The sequence below is a fragment of the Xenopus tropicalis genome, chromosome 3 (assembly GCF_000004195.4).
Source record: "Xenopus tropicalis strain Nigerian chromosome 3, UCB_Xtro_10.0, whole genome shotgun sequence".
NCBI classification, from domain to species: domain Eukaryota; kingdom Metazoa; phylum Chordata; class Amphibia; order Anura; family Pipidae; genus Xenopus; species Xenopus tropicalis.
The window spans coordinates 66,093,161-66,118,802 of NC_030679.2; the positions used below are offsets into that span (position 1 = coordinate 66,093,161).

The 25,642-nt window shown below is 34.2% G+C and overlaps 2 protein-coding genes across 3 annotated transcripts in view; one reads left to right on the forward strand and one right to left on the reverse strand.

Annotated features, from left to right (window-relative positions):
* The window catches only part of lrrn3 (leucine rich repeat neuronal 3), a 44,179-nt gene extending 22,315 nt beyond the window's left edge, over positions 1 to 21,864 (forward strand). The window contains 1 exon segment of the mRNA NM_001079058.1: positions 18,885 to 21,864. Within this exon segment, the coding sequence (NP_001072526.1) occupies positions 19,231 to 21,351 (2,121 nt within the window). The 5' untranslated portion in view covers positions 18,885 to 19,230 and the 3' untranslated portion in view covers positions 21,352 to 21,864.
* The window catches only part of immp2l (inner mitochondrial membrane peptidase subunit 2), a 509,027-nt gene that overhangs the window by 249,838 nt on the left and 233,547 nt on the right, over positions 1 to 25,642 (reverse strand). The window lies entirely within an intron of this gene.

Below are 25,642 nucleotides of genomic sequence, written 5' to 3' on the forward strand. Positions count from 1 at the left end.
TCAGGAAAATCAATGTTTGTCATTAACTATCAGTGAGATTTTCATATCTATGTCAGATACATTCTAATTTATGACAACAAAAGACAGAGACTAGAGTAAACAAATAATATAAGTTGATTATTTAGTGGCCTAGAAGAGGAACAAAGATGTGTAATTATGACGGCAACATGTTACACAGAATGTATATAAATTCACTTAGAAAAATACAAAACATACTTTTGCATTCATGGGCTTCTTCAGGCTGTAGAACCTGCTGTATGATGTAAATGATCATATCGATCTCAGTTTACTGGAATTAAAAAATGAAAACTGTACTGTGATTCCCTTGTCAAAGAGTCTAGACAATGTTATGTTTAATTCTATTATGTTCCCTTTGTTTCTGTTTTCATTGCAACATTAACTGACATGTCTACTGCAATTTTGTAAGTGCTGCGAAAGACACTGTTAATCTATTTCAGTTTATTTAGGGGGAGATGTACCCCTTTCATAAAATATAAGGATATTAGAGGTCACCAAGGCATTTCACAACCATATTAACGCTTTAAAATTTTTACAAATCATGGACCTCTGATATCATATTTTACATTGTGGGGTGGGGTGGGGTGGGGGGGTCACATTTTTTTTTTTTTTTTTACAATACATAGGTTTTAGTAAATCATGTGGCAAGAGTTGCATAATTAGGCAGCAATTCTAAATAATTACATCCTTAAGCATTAATTATATGCATACATTTTACTTGTTATTCTAGGCTCTTGTTAATGCTAAGTAAATTAGGGCATATTTAGCTATTTTAGGGCATACTGTGTTTTTTGCAAAGCTTGACCATATCGGTCAATAACGATGAGCAAATCTGTCCTGTTTCGCTTTGCAGAAAAATACGCAAAACTGCTAAAAGATTAGCAAAATGCGGCACATAACTTTTCCTCTGCACACATAGATATGTACTGATCTGAGACAAGCTTATGCGCTTTGGGTCCCATGGGAGAAAATCACTTTACAAATGTTTCGTTGTTGTTGTTGTACTATTGTTTAATGGTGATCGAGGGAAAGGACCAACCATTCTAAAGAGAAAATGTAGATAAATTCCCCACACCTAAACAAAAACCATGTAGCGGTTGCCTGAGTAGGCATCGATGTGAATAGTAATACAGATAGAGAAAATTGATTTTTACTTTCCAGTACTGGGTGCCCTAAGCAAGCCCCTGCCACAGTCAGTTTTTGAGTGTGGGGGAGTGGTTGACGAGGGGGGTGGGCCCCCTATACATCAGCATTGCGCATTGCATTAGCTGCTCCCTCAGCCAGCCAGAGAGCTAAAATAATAGTAAGCCAAACTAGGGGCAGGCAGGTAGATGAGGGTTATGCCTAGTACCTCCTCTCTGTTGCACCCCAACCATGTTCCTCTTCTGCCTTCCCCTACTTCTGGCTTTTATAGTCAGGGACATAGCATGGGACACTTCATCAGAAGGCACATTTCACTTAATTTTTTTAGTTTGAGTTCTGTCAAACTTGTTTTAATATTGTACCCAACCAAATTCTGCTATGCCCACATAAAATTCGTTCCCAGAACAGAAAAGGTTGTATTTATTTTCAAATCCATCCATCCATGTTATTTTTATTATGATGATTGGTTGTGAATTTAAATAGATAAAATCCAAATCCTTAGACACTGAATAAATAAATACATTTAATCCTACTCGTAAATATCAGTTGCAGAATTTTCAGTTCAATTATGCGTGGAGCCATGTTATGTTGTTTATATATTTTTTGGGGGGGGGATTCTAATTTTTTTTTTAACTAACCAATTTCTACTCCATCTATATTTGACTGTTTTAGCGTATCCTATGTTTATATGAATTCTCTTAATTCAGTATAAGGACAATCAGGGTAAAGTAATAAAAAAAGCGTAAAGTCTAGTAACACACAGCAATCTAATGGTTATTTTGAAACAGCTGTACCTTTATTATATTACTTTAAACATTTTCCACTGACCACAACAGTAATTAATCAGCATCAGATCCCTCTTTGCAGTAATTCAGGAGCTGAATACTAGCCTAGGTTTTGGTGATTTCCCTGCATAGGCAAACTATATTATATTATATAAACTAGTTAGGGGTAAATTTATCAAATCGTGAGTTTAGAGCTTAATAAATAAAATCTCACCCACATTTTATTAATTCCTATGAAATCTGCACCTTAGTGTTCATATATACACTTTTACATCATTTGTTATAACATAAGTAAGTCCTGTTGAATTGTAATATGCAGTCGTACATACCAAAGTCTAGATAGAGCATCCAGCATTTTGCCCAAAGTTAAAATTATGAATGTTGTGCGTCTATAATTTTTGCCCTCCAGCTACTTCTTAACCCATAAGCAGAGATCTTTTTTTCTAATTTTAAACTGGAAACATCTGCCCTTCAGAAATATAAATAGAAAATGTTATTCGGAAATAGAAAATGTTACTTTGAGGTCATACCCAGCATTTGCCTTTGGGCTAAGCCACCATGATGAAAGGACCATAATAAAGCTGAACAGCGTGAGTAAGTTCCTACTGTTCCCTTATATCTTTTCTGTGAAGTAAAATAAAAGGTTAGGTGAAAAATACAACAATAAATGATATCAACTTGCCCATCCTGATAAGATGTTATGGAATCATGTTTCTATTCTCTTGATATCATCTCTGATATAAAGCGTCAGTCTCCCTTTTTAAGAGTTCTCAGTTATTATAATTAATGGCTCAGGCAAAATATACTATTGTTCTGATAGATTAGCAACGTGACAGATATCCCCAATAATGCTCGTTTAAGAGCATGCAGTACGCTCAGAATGTCTCTATAAAGTGATCAAACTTGTTTATATAAATTGCCGCATGATATAAATTGAATCTGAAGAGCTGCAGATCGCTGTACAAGGTCTTGATGAATAAATGAATGGATGAATAATTGCTCAGTCTTGACGGGAAAAAAATGCTTTCATGAAACAAACCAAGGAAGCCAAATGTCAAATGGGAATAGAATTCATTTCCAAAGGCATGTTTGACTGAAAATCATGTTTAATAGCACAATCCTACTTCATTGCTATTGTATGGTACATTTCATTGCAATTATTTGATGCTATATTGCAAATTCTACACATACCCACAGTTTTACAAAATACACAGCTAATGCTAATTATATATCGTTTCATTTTCACAAAAGGATTTTTTAACTTTGCAAAATAGATCCATCATTATTTCCAGTATATATTTAAGCGGGTATAAAAAGATTTAAAAAAAAAAAACATAATTTGTTCTGCTAATCATATTCAAAAGCATCTTGGCTTATGATATTATTAATGAAGTGCTCAGCTGTGCAAAAAATATAATTAAAAATAAATCCAAATAAAATTCTTCCCATAATTAGCAATGACAGGATCTCTACATGCTGATAATTTATTAGACCTATAAATCATTATAGCTAATACAAAATGCTGTTGGGAATCTAATGGCCATTTCATATTCTCTGTAAAATCCATTTGAATAATATCTGTAATTCAAATGTAAAATTCTGATATCCACATTAATTTATGTCCTCTTAAGGAAATGCAAAGTATCACTGTTCTGTTCAATCCCCTTCCCAGTTACAGAAGCACAAGAAACTCTTTCTAGAAAAAATGTAATGTTCACGGTGTCTTTATTTATGATTCATTGATCTTTTCTGCTTTTTCCGTACATTAAATTCTGTATTTACTTTCCAAGAAATACAATGGCAGATTCATAAATTGCTTCCTGTCTACAGAGGCAATATTCATTACATCTTCCAATACACTTTGATTTTACATTCTATCAATAAAAGCCATCTATTTTTTCTACACTACAGAGTATTTAATTTGATTTTAAGCTCTGTGTTTGCTATGCTTAACCCAGTACTATTTCAGTAGATCTGGAATGGGTAACATGTAGCTTCAAGCAGCTGTCGTTCAACAACCAGGAATGCTAAGAGCCAAGAAATATAGGTCAATAGCATATGGGGTACAGTTTGCAAATCCGGACATAGACAATACTACAGTGAAACCATCATTTTACAGATGCGTATCTTAAAGGAGAAAGAAAGTCAAAGTCACTTGGGGGTGCCAAAATGTTAGGCACCCCCAAGTGACTTCAATAGCCTACCTTTTACCCCGGGCTGGTGCCCCTGTTAGGAGAGAACAGCACCAGCCCGGGGTAGCTGCAGCGCTTCCATCTTCGCTCGCACGCACATGCACAGTAGAGTGAAAATCCGAACTTTAACAGAGAAGTCGGCTTTTCACTCTACTGCGCATGCGCCTGTCCCGGACAAACAGCAGCAGCGCGAGTAGGAAGGAGGAAGCGCATCGCTCCAGGTGCCACAGGCTGGTGCTGTTTTCTCCTAACAGTGGCACCAGCCTGGGGTACAAGGTAAGCGATTAAAGTCACTTGGGGGTGCCTAACATTTTGGCACCCCCAAGTGACTTTGCCTTTCCTTGTCCTTTAAGTTTTCCTGCTTTTTGTGGTACCAACAATTTTTTATGTTTTCCCAGATTTTGCACCAACATTTTGTCCCGATGACTTCAAAAATGTCTGATTGCCCTCTGTGAATGCTATTATTAAAAAATTAAAAGTTTTAGAACACTAACTCAAGGCATATTTGCCATGGTTCTGTCTCACCCCCCCCCCCCCCCCCCATAGTGTAACAGTAATGTTGAAATGCTTACCCTTGTCATTAACACAGTAAATATTGTATTTCAAAGTAAATTGAACTCCTGCAATCATATCTTCTGAGTACTTGATGAATAAGTTGCTTCCCTGGAAATCCCTGATTTACATTTACCTGAATTTACACATTTTTTGTCCCTGGTCCCCTGAAAAACATTAAATGTATAAAAAACACTATATTGCTATTATGTTGTAATACAGTTCTTAATAATCCCAGCAGGTACAGTTCCAAGTTTTCTTTTTCCCCAGCAAAAGTTAATGAAGAGCTCTAAGCCACTGAACGACAGAGGCTCTATGGAAGGTACAAACACTGTTTAGAAATGTTTGCTTACATGAAAACCAAAACGAATGTATACAGTGTAATAATATTACATATATTTTCTCATACTGTTGTGCTAGACTTCTCAGACTATTAAAAGAAAATTAAATAAAAATTATACAGTTATTTTATGGTTTTAGGAACAAAAAATTACAAATCTCTTCTACAAACCTTTGAGTCTTCCATTAATTTAATAACCACTATTAGTTATGGGATAATATGCCACCTCCTGTGATTAATAAGGTTATGAAAATCACTGAGGAGTTCTGTAACCAACTAATGGCCCAAGGCTGTAGGCTGAAGGCTTTAAACTAGGTCACCCAACTAAAATGGAAATATTAACAGTGGTTACATCAAATGGTGTCATTGAAATCCACCTTCAGTATAGTTTCTAATAATTTCTTGCATTAACATCTCTATGATCAATAAAATGGTTAAAAAAGTAAGTAGCACCATGTCTAGGGAAAATCATGGACCCAGGGCTAAATCTTTTAAGAAAGAGTAACATCAAGAAACAAATTTCCCTAAATGTATTTACACATATTGATCATTAAACTGCACCTTTGGGAATTAAGCACCATTTCTTGAAAACATATTATTTTTAATTGAGAACAAGTATTTTTAACTAGGTTTTTTAGGCAGTTCATGTATAGAGGTTATTTAAAGCCACATTGCACAAGAGGAGTTTTGATTAGACAACAGATAAAAGATGGAAGAACATAGCAAAGCTAATAGCAAACACACTGCATTAATAACCAGGACTTCAGCTTCAAATACAACATTTTTACATCCATAAAATTGAAATAACTATCATGTAAATCCAAATCAAAGATTTTTATTTTGATATTACTGGTCCTTTAAATAATATTGAAGCACAAAAAGAATAGTATGCCGTTTAATTACTCTGTGCATTCTTTTCTGATGTATAATTAAGACAGCTCTATAAAATGGAGGGTTCAATAGATGAGTGAAATGATCCTTGCTTCAACAAAACAATAGCATATGTTATCTCATTTAAACCACAACCCTCAAGTCAGTATTTAGTAAGCTATGGAAGAGGCACTGTATGAAAACTCTCTTGTGTAACATATGATATGAGAATAATTTTTAGTACTTCATAAATCAAGTATGTCTTTTTTAACACAAATATGTCTCAGCATAATAAAGGGACTTGAAAGCAGAGTCAGAAATACCCATTCTTTCTATACATGGATTATTATACATTTCCTCCTAAACTGCTTGTGTTTGTACAGAAAGTTAACAACTTTAATCCAAAATGCAGACTGGACATGACCAAGCCAACAATAATACACAAGTGTACAGTAATGTATTTAGAATGAGAAAAGGAACATAGGACCTCTGGGCTGATCATAAATGGGAAAAGCTGTTCATTTAGAAAAGTCCCCATACATGCAAATCTTTGATTCAGTCTGGCTGATCATATTGTTGGAACCCCAGTCCAACAAAACACATGAGAGTCAATTTAGAGCCATCCACAGAGAACTGCTTTCACAGCCTGATGCAGTCTTTGCCTGTTAAAAAATTTTTCGTTTTCCTGATTCATATCTGAGCCGAAGTCAAATACTGTTCTATTATTCTTTATTTATATAGGGATGATGTATTCTGCAAGACTTTACAGGGATTATAGACCACTGACATCAGTTCATGCCACAGGGGAGTTTTCAATTTAAAGTCCCTATCATAATACACTTTATGGTGAATTTGATAACTTTCCTGTATGTTTTAGGGGTGTAGGAAGGAATCATTTTCATTTTCAGCAAACTTCTTAACTCACTTATGAGTTTATAGAAGATCATTCAACTCACATACATCTACTGTTTATTAAACAGCTAATTTACATATTCTATTTGTGTACATATTCCACAGAAAATATGACTTCCTTTCAGAGTAGGTGATTCTAACTGAACACTAAAATTTGTGATGAATGTCTTAAAATACATATATTCAGAATTAGTATTTATTCTTCCCCTTATATTTCTGTTTTTGTCTAATGGGAATATAATATACTGTATATACTCAAGTATAAGCCGATACGAATATAAGCCGAGGTACCTAATTTTACCTAAGAAAGCTGGAAAAACTTATTGACTCGAGTATAAGCCTAGGGTGGGAAATGCAGCAGCTACTGCTAAGTCAAAATAAATACCAATAAAATTACATTAAATGAGGCATCAGTGGGGCATATGTTTTTAAATATTTATTTCAAATAAAAACTGTAAACTAGCTCTGTAAGTGGAGGGTCAACAAAAACAAGTGTTTTATCAACAATGATACCTTCAGAGTACTCAATCAGCAACCAAGCTAAAACACAAAGAGTTAAAATCCTTCAAAACTATATATAGTTTATATAGAATATAAAGTGCAATGTCTAGTGCTGAATGGGACAGGTGAGGATGGTAGATGAAGATAAATTTGGGAGTGGGCCAGGGCCCTGGAGGGTCTGGTTACGGGTGGCCTAATTTGCACACAAAGGACAGAGGGTGCTAGTCTGGAGGGACCCATAGCACCCGACTCGAGTATAAGCCGAGGGTGACTTTTTCAGCACATTTTGGGTGCTGAAAAACTAGGCTTATACTCGAGTATATACAGTAACTAGCCAAATACATAAATATTTTGTAAGCTTCTTTGGCGTCATTAGGTTACAGTTTCAGTCTTGTCTAAGTCCAATGATTTCATAACACTTCCACTGGTCTTTAATTTAAGATGCTAGAAGAGGGCACTATAGACCCAAGGGGTGTTGGTAGCTAAAAGTGATCAATCAGTAAGTAGCATTTAGTGGTTCACTTTATAATAACCAATATCTGATGGTTGATACAAGACGGTATACATATAACTTATGGATTACTTGAAGCAGAATTCAACCAAAATTAAGTATTTTCTGATTTGCATACCTATTTTGTAATATCTGAAAGATCTGTAATTGTTAGCAGTTATAAATTGGGTACAGCCTCATGTCATCAATTAAATTTGCACTAGTGGATTTTAACTTTAATGTAAAATTAACAATTATACAACTTAAAAGGTAGCTTCTATTTACATCAATTACTTTGTAAGCTAAAAATAATTAACTCATTTTTTTGCACCTTTCTAAACAGGTCCCTTTAATATTTGTTAAATCCACAATATACCTCAATAGCATTATGGTGAGTAATTTTGACCAAGAAGCTGTTTGTGAAGGGACTCTATTTTGTGTGTAATTAATGAGATCCATCTCTTTGTTTATGTGTCTTAGTATTCACAGCGATTGTAGCATTGCTTACAATATGTAGATAATATGTGATTAAGTCCACTTATCTAGTTCTAATAGTGAAAAGCTTAAGGTTAGAAACATGACATTTCTGAAACATAATATACAAGCTTCACCCTTGGGCTTTCACTTTATGCTATTATTGTGGATTATGTTCAGTAAAGAATTCAGTAATAAAGGTGCCATATATAAAAATATGTTCATGACATTGTATTACACGGCAAATCCTTTAATGCAGCATTGTTTATAAAGAAATTGGCATCTAATATTAAAGGGGTATGTCATTCTGAATATAGCAGCATAACTAGTTGCCTGTTATATCAATTTAGTAAATGCATGGGTGCTGTATTGTATACATGGAAACAGTTTATGAAATATATACATATATATACACATATATATATACACACACACATATTCCAATAGCAATTTATTTATGGCACTGGCCAAATATATTGGCTTTATTTTTTTATTTTTTTTATAGATTTGTGAATTGTGTGCTTTGAAGGGGAAATATATACAAATGTTCATCATAACATGAAGCTTGTATAAATAATTTGTTCTGTCTATTATTTTAACTTCCCAAATGACATATATACTTTATGTTTAATTTTAAGCATCAATGAATGCTTTTTTTACCTTTGCTACCCCCACTGCCTTCCTAAAATCTGTCCCTCCCTCCCATAACTGCTGTCTGTGCCTCAGTGGAAGTTAATTGTAAATAGTGTATGATTAAATACCATCTACTCCTTCTATAACTCCTGAAAAGGTGGATGCAAACGTAACCAAAATCCATTTTCAAAGCCCTGCTCTCTGCATATAAATTTTTATATATATATAATGCTAAATAATTATAATTATTATTTATTTATTTTGTTTAAAAAGGCATGATTTATTGCCAACACAAGCCCTATTTATTAGACTCATGCTGAGTACAGCTTTATTGCGCTGCATATTATGGCTTTTTTCTTGCCTTTTAAGACTAATGTGCAGACTTTTTTGTAATGCTTCTATGCTCTGCCCACTAAATAATCACTTGAATGAGCAAACAACCCAGATAAATTACTCTCAAATAGTTTCCTTTTTGTCCCTTTCAGACTTGTCATGAATGAAATAGGTAATGGCTTTCCTTCAATGGCTTGCAAAACTTTAATGGAAATATAAAATAAAACATCAGTCAGAACAAATTCATTTTTTTTAAAACACCAATTGTGAAACGGATGTCAAATCAAGCCAGCACTCCAAGGATTACCTTTTATTGGTCTTCTGTGTAGAACACATGAAGAGCTGTTGTCGAGTTCAACTGTTAAAATCTTTGCGAAAGCAGGAAAGTATTTTTGCATATTATTGAAAGGTAGAGTTATGCTTTAATAATGTGTGCCATTGCTGAATTGGTCCTTTTTAGAATGATATGTTTGTGTTATTGGCATGAAAATGAATTCTCTGCTAATACATTATTTTGTGTACTGGTATCTGCTACCAAACCAAAATTTATTATGGTGAGAGAGTTAGAGCAAAAAAGTGAAAGAGAATATTTGGCCTGGTCTGTGTGTGTGTAATTTATTGTTCTCTCTGTTGAAGTGGAAAGAGAACATTCTGCAAGGTACTCATGCTCCTCATTTTCCTTTTTTGTCCAGCATGACCTGGCTCTTAGTTCTCTGTTGTTCCAGTGATGAGAAAAAGGAACAGATTATTCATGCATTGAATGTCTTTTATTTCAGATAATAGTGACACCCCCTTGTGAACCAATGTGTAAGCCATCAACAACAGCCACTGAAACAAACCTAATTAAGGCAAACCAACCATTGTCTGTAACGGTGATAATTAGTCCTCATAGAGTTAGATGGGCTCAGATTTTCTATTTCTTTTATGAAAAAAATTAACATGTTTGACAGAAGTAATAAGAAGCATTGTATTGCTAATGATCCTGGGTATGGTTATCCAATCCATCTGTGACCAGAGAGCTACTACTAAAGTAAATATAGAGGTAAACAAAACAATTATCCCAGCCCTGTTGGTTTGGTTAGAATCAAAACTGCATTATAAACTGGATTCCCAATCTCTGTTCCCTGAGGGTATAAATCAATCCAGATAACAAATGTTTGTTTTACTGGACAATAATTAACTAAAATATTATGGCACTACAGCATCCTTTCAGCAAAGTCTACCCAAAGTAATTCAATTTCTAAGGAAGACCAAAATGGCATGAATTATTTAAATTCACGCTAACATTTACCAATGGGAATGTACACATAAATTTTAATTTAAAGTATGTTTTGTGGACTGCAGCTTTTGTATTATTCAACTAGATTTACATTTTATTCAACGAATATTTTGAATATAATACAAAATGGAGGGTACAGACAAATAAATCACTATTTAGGAACAGTGACTATAGCAACCATGTAACCCATAAACATTCGGCTGGGTGATGGCCAAAACACAAATATAAATCATTAAAATCACATCATAATAATGCTAAGGTACTGTTCACAACTGTCCACAAGATACCAAAAAGTATGTTGATAAGCTATGAACACTGTTTTGTATAACTATCACATCAGTAAAGTATTTATTATTTTTAGATGTTAATTCTTTTATAGATGTACAAGTGGAATTGCTAGGCTCAAATCAGATTATTTCCCAAAGGGAAGGCGATAGCATCATGTATAGCAGTATTTTTACAAAAGCATGGCACTTGCCATTGTATTTACAAAATGTAAATTAGTGCCCCGTTATTATTATGCCTATACAGCAGGGGTCCCAAACCTTTCTTACTTGTGAGCCACAGTCGAATGTAGAAAGACTTGGAGAGCAACACAAGCACCATAAAAGTTCATGGAGGAGCCAAATAAGGGCTAAGATTGGCTATAAGGCAACCTCTATGCACCCTATCAGCTTACAGGGGCTTTATTTGGTAGGAAATCTTGTTTTTATTCAACAAAAACTTTCCCCCAAGTCAGGAATTCAAAAATAACTCCCTGGTTTGGGGGCACTGAAAGCAACATCCAAGGGGTTGGTGAGTAACATGTTGCCCCCGAGCCACTGGTTGGGGATCACTGCTATACAGCAATCACAGATACAGATGCTTGAAATATATACTTTTTATACCTATATACAGCATATCATGATGGTTGGGGAAGAGGGTGACAATTTTGCTTGGGGAGGCTTCCAACATGAGTTTTTTTTATTTTTGAACTCATAATTGTATATAAATATACAGAAGTTTATTTCTTTTCGGGAAGGCTATGTCTCTCTGTATCTTCATTTTTCCTCCACCTATGAGGGTACTTAATTCTATGTTAAAAAGTTGATTTCTCTGTTCTAGAAGATCGTTAAATCTAGGAAAAATCGATGCAGCTGCTACATAGCAAACTGTTAGGACAGCTGTAGAGAACTAGGACAGCAAGATGATCAGATTTAGACTTATAGATGAGAAATTCTACATATGAGATGTGAAAACATTGACATAAATATGACTAATATAATGATATGTCATATATGATATGTAGTCACCGTATATGGAGTGATGGAGGTAGCTCCAAAACATCCAATTACCCAAACTTGTGGATTTTTTTTTTTTTTGTACAAAAATAGACATTAACCTGGCGTGACAGTTTACAGTTTTCCTTGTGATCCTAAAATATGCAGCATGTTTCTAGCAATCGAAATATGTGTTACATTTAGGGGCACAATTACTAAGACACGAATCTGAACCGAATTGGAAAATTCCGATTTGAAAACGAACATTTTGCGACTTTTTCGTATTTTTTGCGATTTTTTTCGGTGTCTTTATGACTTTTCGGAAATTGTCGCGACTTTTTCGTTACCAATACCATTTGTGCGAAAAAACGCGAGTTTTTCGTAGCCATTCCGAAAGTTGCGCAAAATCTGGCGATTTTTTCGTAGCATTAAAACTTGAGCAAAAAGTTGCGATTTTTTCGTAGCGTTAAAACTTGCGCGAAACGTCGCACCTTTTAAGTTTTAACGCTACGAAAAAGGTGCAACTTTTCGTGCAAGTTTTAACGCTACGAAAAATCGCCAGATTTTGCGCAACTTTCGGAATGGCTACGAAAAACTCGCGTTTTTTCGCACAAATCGTATTAGTAACGAAAAAGTCACGACAATTTTCCGAAAAAAATCGCAAAATACCGATCATTACGAAAAAAACGCAATCGGACGCATTCGGCCCGTTCGTGGGTTAGTAAATGTGCCCCTTAGTCTCATATTTATATACCAAGTAGACTTATAGGCTGATCATTTACAAGTTGAACTTACAGAAGTTAAAGAAACTCCAAAACTGTTTACTCTGCAAGATTCTTGTGTAACAAACCTATTCTGTTTTTGGAAAACATCAAAAAAAAAAAAAAAAAAGATGCCTATGTCACTGCCAAATAGCTTGGAACTAAAAACTAAAAATCAATGTTGTAATGTGAGTTGGCAGAGAATGTGCTGTAATTTGGCTATATGTGTCAGCAAGCTAAAAGTATAACTTACAGGCACTTTCCCCATATTCAGTCAAATCAAGATCCTTTGGAAATGTCAGAACTGTGATACCCGGTGTGTATACGTTAGCTTAAAATGTCAAAAACTCTATGTTTCCGTGAATGGTTAGAACCAGAAAAAGATCAACTTTATTCATTATATAAATGTCATATTTGTAGTTTAGTAATTATTTCCAGCCAGCAGATATTTGACAAGATACTACTCTGAAATTGTGTCAGGCTGAAAAATAAATTCTAAAAAAAATCAGAATGTAAAATCAATTGCCTAATTGGCATAAGCCCAGAATGACAGGCCCAACATCAAACTGAAAAATCTAGATTCATAAGTAATGACTCAGGGACAGGCAAACTAAGTACATTGTATTGTATCACACAAAAATGCAACCACCATGTCAGAATACTAGTAAGCCTGCTAGCTAATTAAAAGTAAAATAAATGTCTGTGTAAAAGACACTTTGGTGGTGTTTTACACAATTGTGGAATAATGACCGTGAACCATGTTGTCCTTCAGATGTTACACTGCTGTAACATCAAGGGGAGCTGGTAGTTATATTTTAAAAACAACTATGGAGCCCCAGTTTCACTCTAATTAATTTGCAACTTTAACAACTGCATTTGGTAAAACTATTCTCACTTGCTTTACCTTAAGTATATATACTTACAGTGCTGATCAGTTATCTGATTTGATCTGCACTGTGGTCACAATATTTCTTCTGCCAGGCAAAAATTGATTTGTTTAATGATAAAGGGAGCCTGAGGTTGCTTACTTTTCTAAAAGCCTACTGTCATATAGGTAACTTTATCGAGTGTAATGGTGGTAACTACTGACTGTGGCAGTAAAGAGGACATATTATATCATTTTGCCTCTGCGCAAGGCAGACAAGGTACATGTCCATTGAAGGATGTATTTCCTAATATGCCATGATAACTGCAAATTGCAGTTCACAAAATGACATTACAGCAGCCAAAGACAAGGTGGTATGAACATTTTCAGTCTGAATCCAACAGAATCTAGGGTTGGCTACATGTTCCCTAAAACCAAAGAATATTACTGGAAAGAAAAATCTGCTTTTGCTAACTGTCACTGCTATCCTCATGTCACTGTGTGTGGTTAGTGAAAATGATTGTTAATGATTTGTTACTTTACTGCAATAATTGGTCATCATGGCAAAATCACATCTTACATTAACCTTGATTAAATATGTAAGTATAAGGGGCAGATTTATCAAAGTACGATTTTCGTACCCTTAAAAAGCACGATACTAAAACATTGTATTAAATATGATTTTTTTGTATTGTGCTTTTTAAAGTACGAAAAAATTGTATATGCTAGTACGAAAAATTTTCGTATCTGACGATTGTTAACAGCAGGAAAAGATTTCTGACTTTGATCCTTCAGTGCATGATTTTGGAAGCTTCCCACAGGACTCAATGGCACTCTGCAGCTCCAACCTGGCCCAAGGAAAGTCGCGATAACGAAGCTTGAATGAATCCGAAACTTTTGTACTCGCCGCGACAACTATGATTTTGGTGCACAAATTGTCACGTTTTTTCTCGAAAGTACGAAAAAGTCACACAAATGTATGAAAATATCATAGAAAATACGCAAAAGTTGTAAACTTTAGAAAAAATACAATTTTTTTTGTATTCGGACCTGTCATACTTTTATGAATGTGCCCCTAAATGTGTACTTCTTAAAAGTCTAGGATATGATGTTTTCATTATGCACCCCAGTTAAATCCCCATTGAATTCCTCTGAGATTGATAGAAGCAGAGAGGAAGAGGAATGAGTTCAGTATAGTGTATATTACACCTTTATGACACAGAGTGGTAAAATTCATGTAAAAGTTAAACTTTCATGGGCAATGCTGACTTGAAAAATGTGACAAGGCATGTCATTTAGTTACTAGGTACACCACGAAAAGTAACCAGCCATAATGGTCTGTTGCATTTTTAGGTACAATTTTTTTTTTTTTTAAAGGATAAAAATATTTTTTTTTATGTTTGTTATATATTTGATTCTATTACATGTCACACATAATACTTTAGGAACCATAGTTTGTAATTAGGCAGGATACCATGCCTGATTCAAAATAATGTTTCTGTTAAATAAACACTCTAAATTATGACCATACTCCCCCAATAAATTATATGATTTTATTTAAAACTTTTTGATCCTTGCAAGGTGACACTATAGAGGTATAAATGATATGCCAATACAATAATAACATATTATTTTTACTAAAAGGTGAATCTGAACATAAAGATTGTCTTCATTCAGATTATTTGGCTGGTTCAGAAAGAAGAAGATTCAAAATAGATTAAGAAGGGATGGAATTCATAATGAATACATTTAGGCAAGATAGCTGAGTCAAAATGAATTTCATTCCAACACAATCTGTTCTGAAAGTCCGCTATCCTGAGCCATCTTAATAATTGAATGGCATAGTTGATAGCTGACACTTTGCCTTTGCATTTTAGTTACAAAAAAAACAAGGAATTTTTACAAATATATTTAGAAAACAAGTACAGCAAAGTGTGTCTTGTTGATAATTATTCCAGATTATTAATATGACACGGGAAGCCTAAAAATAGATTGGGTTGTGATGCGACTGATCTGTAATCATGTCCCACATTTTCTGAATTCTTTATTTCTACTGAGGTCCACAGAAAAATTAGATAGTCCTCTAAGCATGAAGCTGAATTAATTTTTAATATTTGCAATGACATAGATGGACATTACACTTAACCTGGATCATACAATATTAAAATAGGTGTCTATGTGGTTCAGTGTTATTACTTGAAGAGCCAAAAGGAAATCCAGGCTGAAATTAGAGCAAATAATATCATATAAAGGATTATGGACAATATCTTAAAGAAGCAAACACAGAGAAAGTGAGACCTTGCCTGTATTTGTGCATAACCTTTTTACCCCCATCTGTAATAAGTACCCAGGTAGTAACCCAATTTAGGGAACTGCACACCTTATTGGTTACTATGGGTAACTGCACCTGAGCAAACTTAGGGGGAATGTAATAAAACCAGTTACGGAAAAATATTTACAATGCAAAAATGTATGCCTCTGTGTGATCAAGTTTGCAACCACTTTTGCAACCACTTCCGACAGTGGAAGAAAGCTTGCGAATTTTACTGTTTACACCATTGCGCCAAAAGATTAGGCCACCTTCAAGCATGCCTTAAAAAGTTTGCAATACACAATTAAAATTTGCTATGCAGTAACAGTCCGATGAACAAAATTATATTGCACAATGCGTATTTTTATTCTTATTTGTGTGCATTTTTTTTCCATTTATGACTTTTATTATATTCCCCCATTAATGCCATTTCTTACACAACATTTCTATTGTGTGGAATATACAATCAATTAATATTCATTAACAATGGAGATTTCCTTGTGTTCCCAGTGGTTTTGTTTTTGTGTTTATTTCAGTTAGTGTTTTAAGAGTATAAAATTATTTATTTATTTATTTATTTATTATTGGAGAATTTAAATTCAGCATATCATGTATGGTTAAATGTATGGTTAAGTGGATTTCTGTTTTAGCACCTTGTCACAGTTATATGATATTTTCTATTTTCTGTGAACTGGCCACAAGCACTAACACAGGCAGCTGCTATTTGTTTCTCTCTTGAGAATGTTGTACTGTAGGCACACAGATGATCGAGAGAGAGCCTTTGATGGAATGCACCTGAAGATGCTATTTTTGCCTTCCTGCTGTTTTTAGTAATGACTGCTGAATACATTTTTTGACTAATATTCCTTTTTGCTATTTCCATGATTTGTGGTAAAAAAAGAAAAAAACTACTTCTTTTAGAAATGGTTTGTGCACAGTGGGTTAACATTTTTACTATGTGTGAGTTAGGTCTTTAAAATATTCAGTCAGCCATGAAGCACTGACTTCTATACATTTGTATATAACATATTCTCCAAGTATCTAGGTCTCAATGCACACATTACATAAATATACAGTGAATTGCAACAAAAAAAGACATTGCTGGTAAATGCGAATTGATAGAGATTTACCTAAATATTTCCCAGGAGATGTTAAACTACAATCCCCTATTCAAATACAATTACATTACATTTACTTCGCTATTCTGAGAAAAATATCCATTAGCGTTCTTCATGTTCAAGACATATTCTAGGAGGAAAAGTATTATTGTTTCTTAAAGACCAATTTTATGAAATATATACTTTGTTGATGATAATATCAACATCCATTACTCTATTAATGAAGTGGTTTCAGTTTCATCGAAACAAGAAATCATTATCCACTGCTGTTAATTAACAAATGGTGTCCATATGTACTGAATAAATCATAGGAAGGGTATAAGTATGTAGACCACAGCAACCAGAATCTCATGATGCTCCTCTATTAAAACAACGAAAAAACAGATATTTATACGTTTTTAATATTATACGTTTTTAATATTATTAAATTGTTTTTCAGTCTTCATCTATATTCTTATTATAGACAGTTTTAGTAAATGAATGTGTGGTCTTAATTAAATCTTGGTTAAAGTGTTAACATGATTATGGTCTCCCTTAAAGAAGCTTTACCATAAAACAAGAACCCACTGTTATTTTTCACCAAAGGGACAGAGGTGCAAATCATATGGTTACTAGGTAACAAGCAGCTCATGCAGAAAAAGAAAGACTTTGATTTTGCATTAAACAAATTATCTTCTTTTCAAAAAATATTTTCATTAAAGGTTTAGCAACATTTTCTGCAGCTCAGAATAACTAAACAAGCAAAATTATAAGAAGGACAATAATAACCAATAAATAAATGTTTGTCCCATAAGAGTATTGGAACCCTTCTATCATTGTATGTAATGTAAACTGACACATAAACAGAAAAAAACTTAATGTCATATGTAAAGGGTCAAGAAATCATAGTTGCCAAATCATGTTCCTTCAAAAGTTCAATTTTGTACTGTTTTAGAAAGATTTTTTCCAAAAAATCACCAATTGTATTTCCTGTTAGCTGCTTTTCTATGCTGTGCAGGAGAGCCAAAAAGCACCCAACACTTTGCACTGCAGGGTGGCAGCCAATCAGCTGTACCTGTCAAAAAATTGGAGCCAACCTTTGCTTGTGTAAAGGCAGAGCTGTAATAGGCTACTTATACTTTACGACAAAAACCGTTGACTTATAACAGACAATGGGCCAGAGAGAATGTATAGGGAGCACCAATAAAAGAGTCATTTATAAAGTTAACATTACTTTTAGCCCTCATTGATATTAGGCAGCATATATTGTTTACCACTCCCCACTTATTGAGGATGATTGCCAAAAGCTATTTTATGTTTGAAACATTTTCAGCTACTGCTGAATTTCATGAAGTCAACACAAATAAACATGAATTCACAGAATAGTTACAGTGCATTTCATAGCTTGGGGTATGAATACTTAATGTTAAAGAACCCTTTAAGTAATAAAAATGGCTGAGTTATCTTTTTCCAAGATATGTTTTAGTTGTCTTCTCTATTGAACTCCTAGTAAATGTCATCAAGAAATGAAAGGGATAAGAAACAAATGAATATGCCATTTACTGTAATTTATATGCAGCCTAAAGGAATCACACTGTGCTTTTCCGGAATGCTATAAGGAATGGTAGTAGGGGAGAGAGACAATGAGGAGTGAGTCACTCATCCGGTTACACAAAGCACACATACCGCCAATCCTACACATAGAAAGGTATTATATGGAAGGCAATGCACATCTTTTATATTTTATTGTTGCAAGGATGTTGAATATGGACTTGCCAAGGACAAGCCATGAGGAAGAGGGAGGGGACGTTCTTTTATTGCTTTGACCAGAGTCAGACAAAGCTTAAGATCTAGCAAAAAAAAAAAAAAAGTATTAAACCCTATAGCAAATAAACCTACACAGAATGTTTCAATGGAAACTGAATGCTGAAATGTAGAAAAAAAAGTTTACTGAATTTTCAACTGCAACCTCTCCACTTGTATTGAGTAAAATGTCTGATATCGTAAAATGAAACCTACTTTTGTGTTAATATTCCTTAAGCTAATCATTGCCTGTTTTTCTGTTACAGGTCTTGCTGCCCTTGTATCAGCTGGTTATCAATGATGGCATTGTAAGATAAAGCAAGTAAATTACCAGCCTAACAAACAATGGCCAACCGCAGGATCAGCATCATCACCAAGGTTATTTAAAGTCAATCAGGAACACGGTGACCTTCATTTTCTACAGCATGTGTGGCACGCTGAAAAAACATCATTGCTTTTTGTTTCCAAGAAGAATGTTTTGTTTTGCTCAACTGGTTTGCTGATAAGGAAAAGCAATGCTTTCATGAACTAGTGAATCTGTAATAATATTATTTTGATATAAGCAGATACAAATTTCAGTGGAGCTGAGTGATTTGAAACAAGTGAACAAAAATGAGGGATATGTTCCTCAGAATACACTTGTTACTTGGATTAGCTATTGCTACCCATGGGCACACTACACCAAAAAAGATGGATTGTCCTCATTCATGTTCATGTGAAATAAGGCCCTGGTTTACTCCAAAATCTATTTATATTGAGGCTCTTACAGTGGATTGCAATGCATTAGACCTTTACAGTGTTCCAGACAAACTACCTGCAAAAACACAGATCCTACTCTTACAAGCAAACAACATTGAAGAAATAAAAAACACTGATCATTTTCCTGTTAATCTAACAGGCTTGGATTTGTCACAAAACAATTTATCACTGATTGCAAATATCAATTTTACAAACATGCATCAAATTCTTTCGGTGTACCTTGAAGAAAATAAACTCACTGAACTGATGGAGGGATCTTTTTCTGGACTGGAGAATTTACAGGAACTTTACATTAATCATAATTTGATATCTGTAATATCACCAAAAGCATTTGCTGGGGTAAGCAATCTTCTCAGGCTTCACCTCAATTCAAATAGATTGCAAATGATAAACAGCATGTGGTTTGAAGCAATACCAAATCTTGAGATCCTTATGATTGGGGAAAATCCTATAGTCAATATTGAAGATATGAACTTTAAGCCTCTTATCAATCTTCGCAGCCTGGTTTTAGCAGGAGTTAATCTAACAGAAATACCTGATAACGCCTTTTTAGGGCTTGAAAAATTAGAAAGCATCTCATTCTATGACAACAAATTTATTCATGTTCCCTCTGTTGCTCTTCAGAAGGTTGTGAACCTCAAATTTTTGGATCTTAATAAAAATCCTGTTCGGAGAATACAAAGGGGAGATTTTAGTAACATGCTACACCTGAAGGAGCTAGGGATTAATAATATGCCAGAATTAGTTTCCATAGACAGCCTTGCTATTGAAAATTTACCAGAACTGAGGAAAATAGAAGCAACCAATAATCCCAAATTGGCATATATTCATCCTAATGCATTTTACAGACTTCCAAAACTGGAAACACTGATGCTCAACAGTAACTCTCTTAGTGCCATATACCGGAGTACAATTGAAGCATTGCCCAATCTTAAAGAAATAAGCATTCACAGCAATCCAATGAGATGTGATTGTGTCATTCGCTGGATCAACATGAACAAAACAAGCATCCGTTTTATGGAACCAGATTCATTGTTCTGTTTTGATCCCCCTGAATTTCAAGGTCTAAATATCAGGCAAGTCCACTTTAGAGAAATGATGGAAATATGCCTTCCGCTGATAGCACCTCAGAGCTTCCCCTTGGATCTGGATTTGAACACAGGCAGCTCTGTTTCACTGCACTGCAGAGCAACTGCAGAGCCGGAGCCTGAAATCTACTGGATCACACCATCTGGTTATAAACTTGTACCCAATATTGCTTCAGGTATATTTTATGTTCACCCAGAGGGCACACTTACGATAAAAAATGTAAGCCTAGCAGAAGCTGGACTTTATACTTGTGTCGCAAAGAATTTGGTTGGTGCCGATTTAAAAACTATTTTAATCACAGTGGATGGATCCTTTACTGGGGAAGTCAATGGCTCTTTAAAAATTATTATTAAAGAAGTCCAGTCAAATTCAGTTATGGTATCGTGGAAATCAAAATCTAAGATTCTGAAATCAAGTGTACAATGGACTGCTTATGTAAAGACTGAATATACCCAAATTGCTCATAGTGTCCGAATGCCGTCAGATATTAAGCAGTACAATTTAACACGCCTTAATCCATTAACTGAATATGAAATCTGTATAGATGCACCTAATATTTACCAACACATTGAAAAGCAATGTATTAATGTCACCACAAAAGGGATGGATACAATGATGAAAGAACGTGAATTTATCAATTCAGCAACTGTAATTATTACACTTTGCTGTATTTTTGGAATCATTGCAGTAGCCTTTATTTTTAATTCTACATCTTCCTATTTGAAGCATAATTCAGATAAATATACTAGGAACAGCATACAAATACCGGCATTTGCTTATAGCGACCTTTATCCTCCTCTGTTAAGTCTTTGGAATGCAGACAAAGAAAGCACAGCTCTCGAAGTAAAAGCCACTGTTATAAAGGTGCCAACAAACTCACCATAAAGTCTATTTGGCCAACTTATGGAATACAAACAAGCACAAGATTATAGTTGTGCTTTTCTTGAAGCAGGAAGATGTTTTGTAAGACAAAATGACTTCATTGCAACTGCTGAAAGCTACACAGGATCAGCCTATGGATGATTTCCATTTTGGCTTAATGAAATAGTAAGTCAGACAGCAAAGTGCTCCATGATAAACCAGAAAAACTTGGGGGTGTAAACATAACTTTCTTTGTTAAACATAATTCAAGGAAATAACTCTTTTATGTATTTGATTATTATTTTATATATATATATATAAGTAAATATATATATATATATTACACCTTAGATAAACTAAGCAATACCTCCTCACGTGATGTATAATACCTTTTAGCAAAGAGTTTTTGAAGTGATGAGACAAACTAGATTTGAAACTCGGTGTTGCAAATGGAAATTTCTGTAGAGTTGTAGAGGCAGTAAATGTACTTTTTTATGGAGAAAAATACATTTTTTGATTAAAATAAAAATGAATTGTGCCATGGCTATTTTGTTATCGCATAAAAGTATACATGATAAGAAACATCTCACTTAATTCCAATGTGTGTAATATTAAAATCAAAGCCATATAAATAAGCAATAAGAGCTCTTATTTGCTCCACAGTGACATATAAGCAATATTTTGCAAGAAACATAAAAAAATAAAATAAAACTTTGCCTATGGAAAGAAAATATAATTATAAGAAACTTTCCAATATAGGTTCATTACAAACTTCCAATTGTTTTAAGGCTATTTTTAAACTTAATTTTCAATTAAAAGCAGCAACAGTCTATCTTCTGGAATTATTTACACTGCATATTCCAATGAAAAAAGTAAAAAGAAACCAATTAAATAACAGGCCTGCCTTGGTTGGAGGAGAATTAACTTCTGCTATATTGTTTCAAAAGTGAGAACCAATAGTGTTCATTACCATTGACCTTGAAAACTGTTGACACATTTTTTATTTACTTTATATTGGAACTTTTTAAAAAAAAATATATATATATTCAATATTTTATTTTAGGGGTTACATTAAAAAATGTGTACCATTGCATCTACTTCAGTTATTCTGAATGGTTGCGTTTGTTTCAAAATTGGATGATCGGGCATTTTATTTTTTATTCAAGTAGGGTTGAGTGCTTCCGAGCTGTCTAAGCTAAATTACTGCTCAGTTTCATTAAACAGCTGCATATGCTTGTGAGCACCAACAACATGGTTCATAATAAAGGGCACTACGTCAGTGACAATTTTGGGTGTGGTTGGGCAGCTCATGGAGTGAAGAAAATCTGAGGATTTTCAGTGAGTTTCATTGTGGTGAATAAAAAGAGGATACATTTTATTGTGGATTTTATTTTACAGTTCAGTGTTTAGCTGACATTAATTCCTTTAGCTGATAAGATTCCTTTTAATAAAATGCAACTTTCAACACAAACACACTAGCTTTTAAAGAATACATGCATCTTATCTGGGTCAGCTTGGGTTCAGACAAAATCCATTCACAGGAGATGCTTGTAGCAATTAAGCTGCAACTGCATTTTGAGAGAACAAAAGCAGTGATGAAAACGTAATAATTTCCATAACAGACTTTGTACCGCCATTTCAAATAACAGAAATGGCCAAAATATATGTATTATTAATGAATGAAGTCTAAATATCTAAACTAATTAGCACAATTATATTAATTTACAACATAGAAAACTGCATAACAGTAACCCAGGAAGTAGGAATGTGAATCCTACAATGGTGCAATTAAGTGACAGTAATAATCTACTCAATATACTGTATCATCTATATATAATCTTGGAAGTATAACCAGTTATAATGATGGTAACTCTACATTAAAGTGATATTAACCCTTTTATGAAATTGTGGCTATCCCATCACCAGGACACAGAACTCTGAAAATTGCAATTTTTTCCAATCATCATTATAAACATCTTACTGTAACCCACTGATTGTCAGACTTTTTTGTTCAAACCCCCCTTTGAAGGGCCCCTTATCTCATAACAAGGTTACACATATAGAAAAATATCAGTATATCAGCCATTTAGCTACTGCTTCAAGAATATCTAGGACAGCTTAAAATTAAATTTTCACTGCAAGTCTCACCCTAGTTGACTTCTTAGCTGGGCTGTGTATGTAGGAGAGAAAACAGGCATTCTCCCCAAAATGTTACTTTGAGCTGAATTTAGACTGATCAGCCCCCTACCACTACTCCAAGCCCACAAATTGAGAACCACTTCACTAAGCTATACTTTGAGATCGCAGGTGCATGGTGGAAAAAATGAACAAGCAACCAACTTTTGCACACAACAGTGACATCCAAAGAGGCATTTCCCAATGCACAGTTGGTTGGAACTTGCCACTAAAAGGTAAGGTAGACTTCTCACTAAAGTACTAGTCATATTAGTCTGTGGAAACCATCTGAACCAATGGATGAATGAACTTCTACAAAAGAGTTTGTGTTTTAAATGAATTTGCATTTTTACCTACAAATCATTCTTACATCTGCCCTATAGCATAATGTTTAAACAAACTTTTTAAATGTATGGTTTTTTTTTTAACTTATAGCCATCTATGAACCAACAAGACACGTTACAAGAAAATGCATGACTTGTGTCTCACTAAGATGTACAGAGAATATTTTTCCATGGCTCCTAGAATGGCAGGACTTCATAGAATTATACACTCACAATTGGTCAACATCTCATACTGCTTGTAGCCACTATCTTTGGTCCTTAAATTACAGCTGAACTAAAACTATGGGAGCATAGTGGAAATTTTAATTAAGTAATTTTTGGAGTGCAGCATATTAACTATTTCTGGAACATGATCATATGTTTTTATAATAATTCTGAAATCGCTAGGTAAGCTGCATGAGATGTATATTTATACATGCACGGTACCGGTAAGTGCCATACATTTTTATTATAGTAGAATGAAGCATCCAGGCTTATGCTAGGTAGCTACCACTTAAAAGTATAGGGATTTTACATTTTTCAGAAAAATCTTGCCACTATTGACAAATCACTCTTGAGCACACAACAGCATAAAAATTTCTTGGCTAGACAATTTCATCAATCACAAGTAATTTCAGCACCATAGACAGAGTTTTTCATTCAAACCTATTTGTCACTAGGAAAAAGGGATGAAATATGACCCATTCCATTAGTGGTGCTGGATAGGTCAGCAATATGTGCTCTTAGGTATCTTCTACATTAATATTAGTGAATATGAACCCTTGGTAATCTTTTCATATTTATGTGCTATTGTGGCATGTGATAATATCAAGACAATAGAAAAATGCACACATGAAAGATACATGATTTGTAAGATATTTTTGAGATATTTACTTTTTTTTATTTAATAAATAAATACGTGTGTGTGTGTGTGTATATATATAAATATATATGATACATGGCTTCTGATGGTTTAGTACTGTCATCACAACAGACTAAGGGGCAGATTTACAAAAGACTGCCTCTTTTTACTTAATCATTACTGGAAAACTAATACTAGTTTAAGATTTAAGAACTATTTTACAGGGTTATTTAAAAAGCGAAATAACTTGGAAAAGATTTTACCAATTTGTAAAGTCCCCCCACTGACATCCATGTCCATATGTGACAGTCAAGAGATACATTGACCAGATAGATATCAATATGGTGAAATGAAGAGATGTTTTCAGTTCAACATAGATCACCATACCAAATACAAAATGCTACGGTGGGTGTTAACTCTGCTACAAAATAAATATAAATTCTATCAATGTGCAAATATATTTAGCACATTAGCAATCAACCTGTATAAAGCTTTTTTTTCCCCTTTGGGAACAAAAGTCATTGGGGCTGATTTACTAAGACACGAATTCGAATCCGAATTGGAAAAATTCAGATTGGAAAACGAACATTTTGCGACTTTTTCGTATTTTTTGCGATTTTTTCGGCGTCTTTACCATTTGCGCGAAAAAACGCGAGTTTTTCGTAGCCATTACGACTTGCGTGAAAAAACGCGAGTTTTTCGTAGCCATTCCGAAAGTTGCGCAAAGTCGCGTTTTTTTCATAGCGTTAAAACTTGTGCGAAAAGTCGCGCCTTTTTCGTAGCGTTAAAACTTAAAAGGCGCGACGTTTCGCACAAGTTTTAACTACGAAAAAATTGCGACTTTTCGCGCAAGTTTTAACGCTACGAAAAAATCGCGACTTTGCGCAACTTTTGGAATGGCTACGAAAAACTCACATTTATTCGCAAAAATCGTATTGGTAAGAAAAAAGTCGCG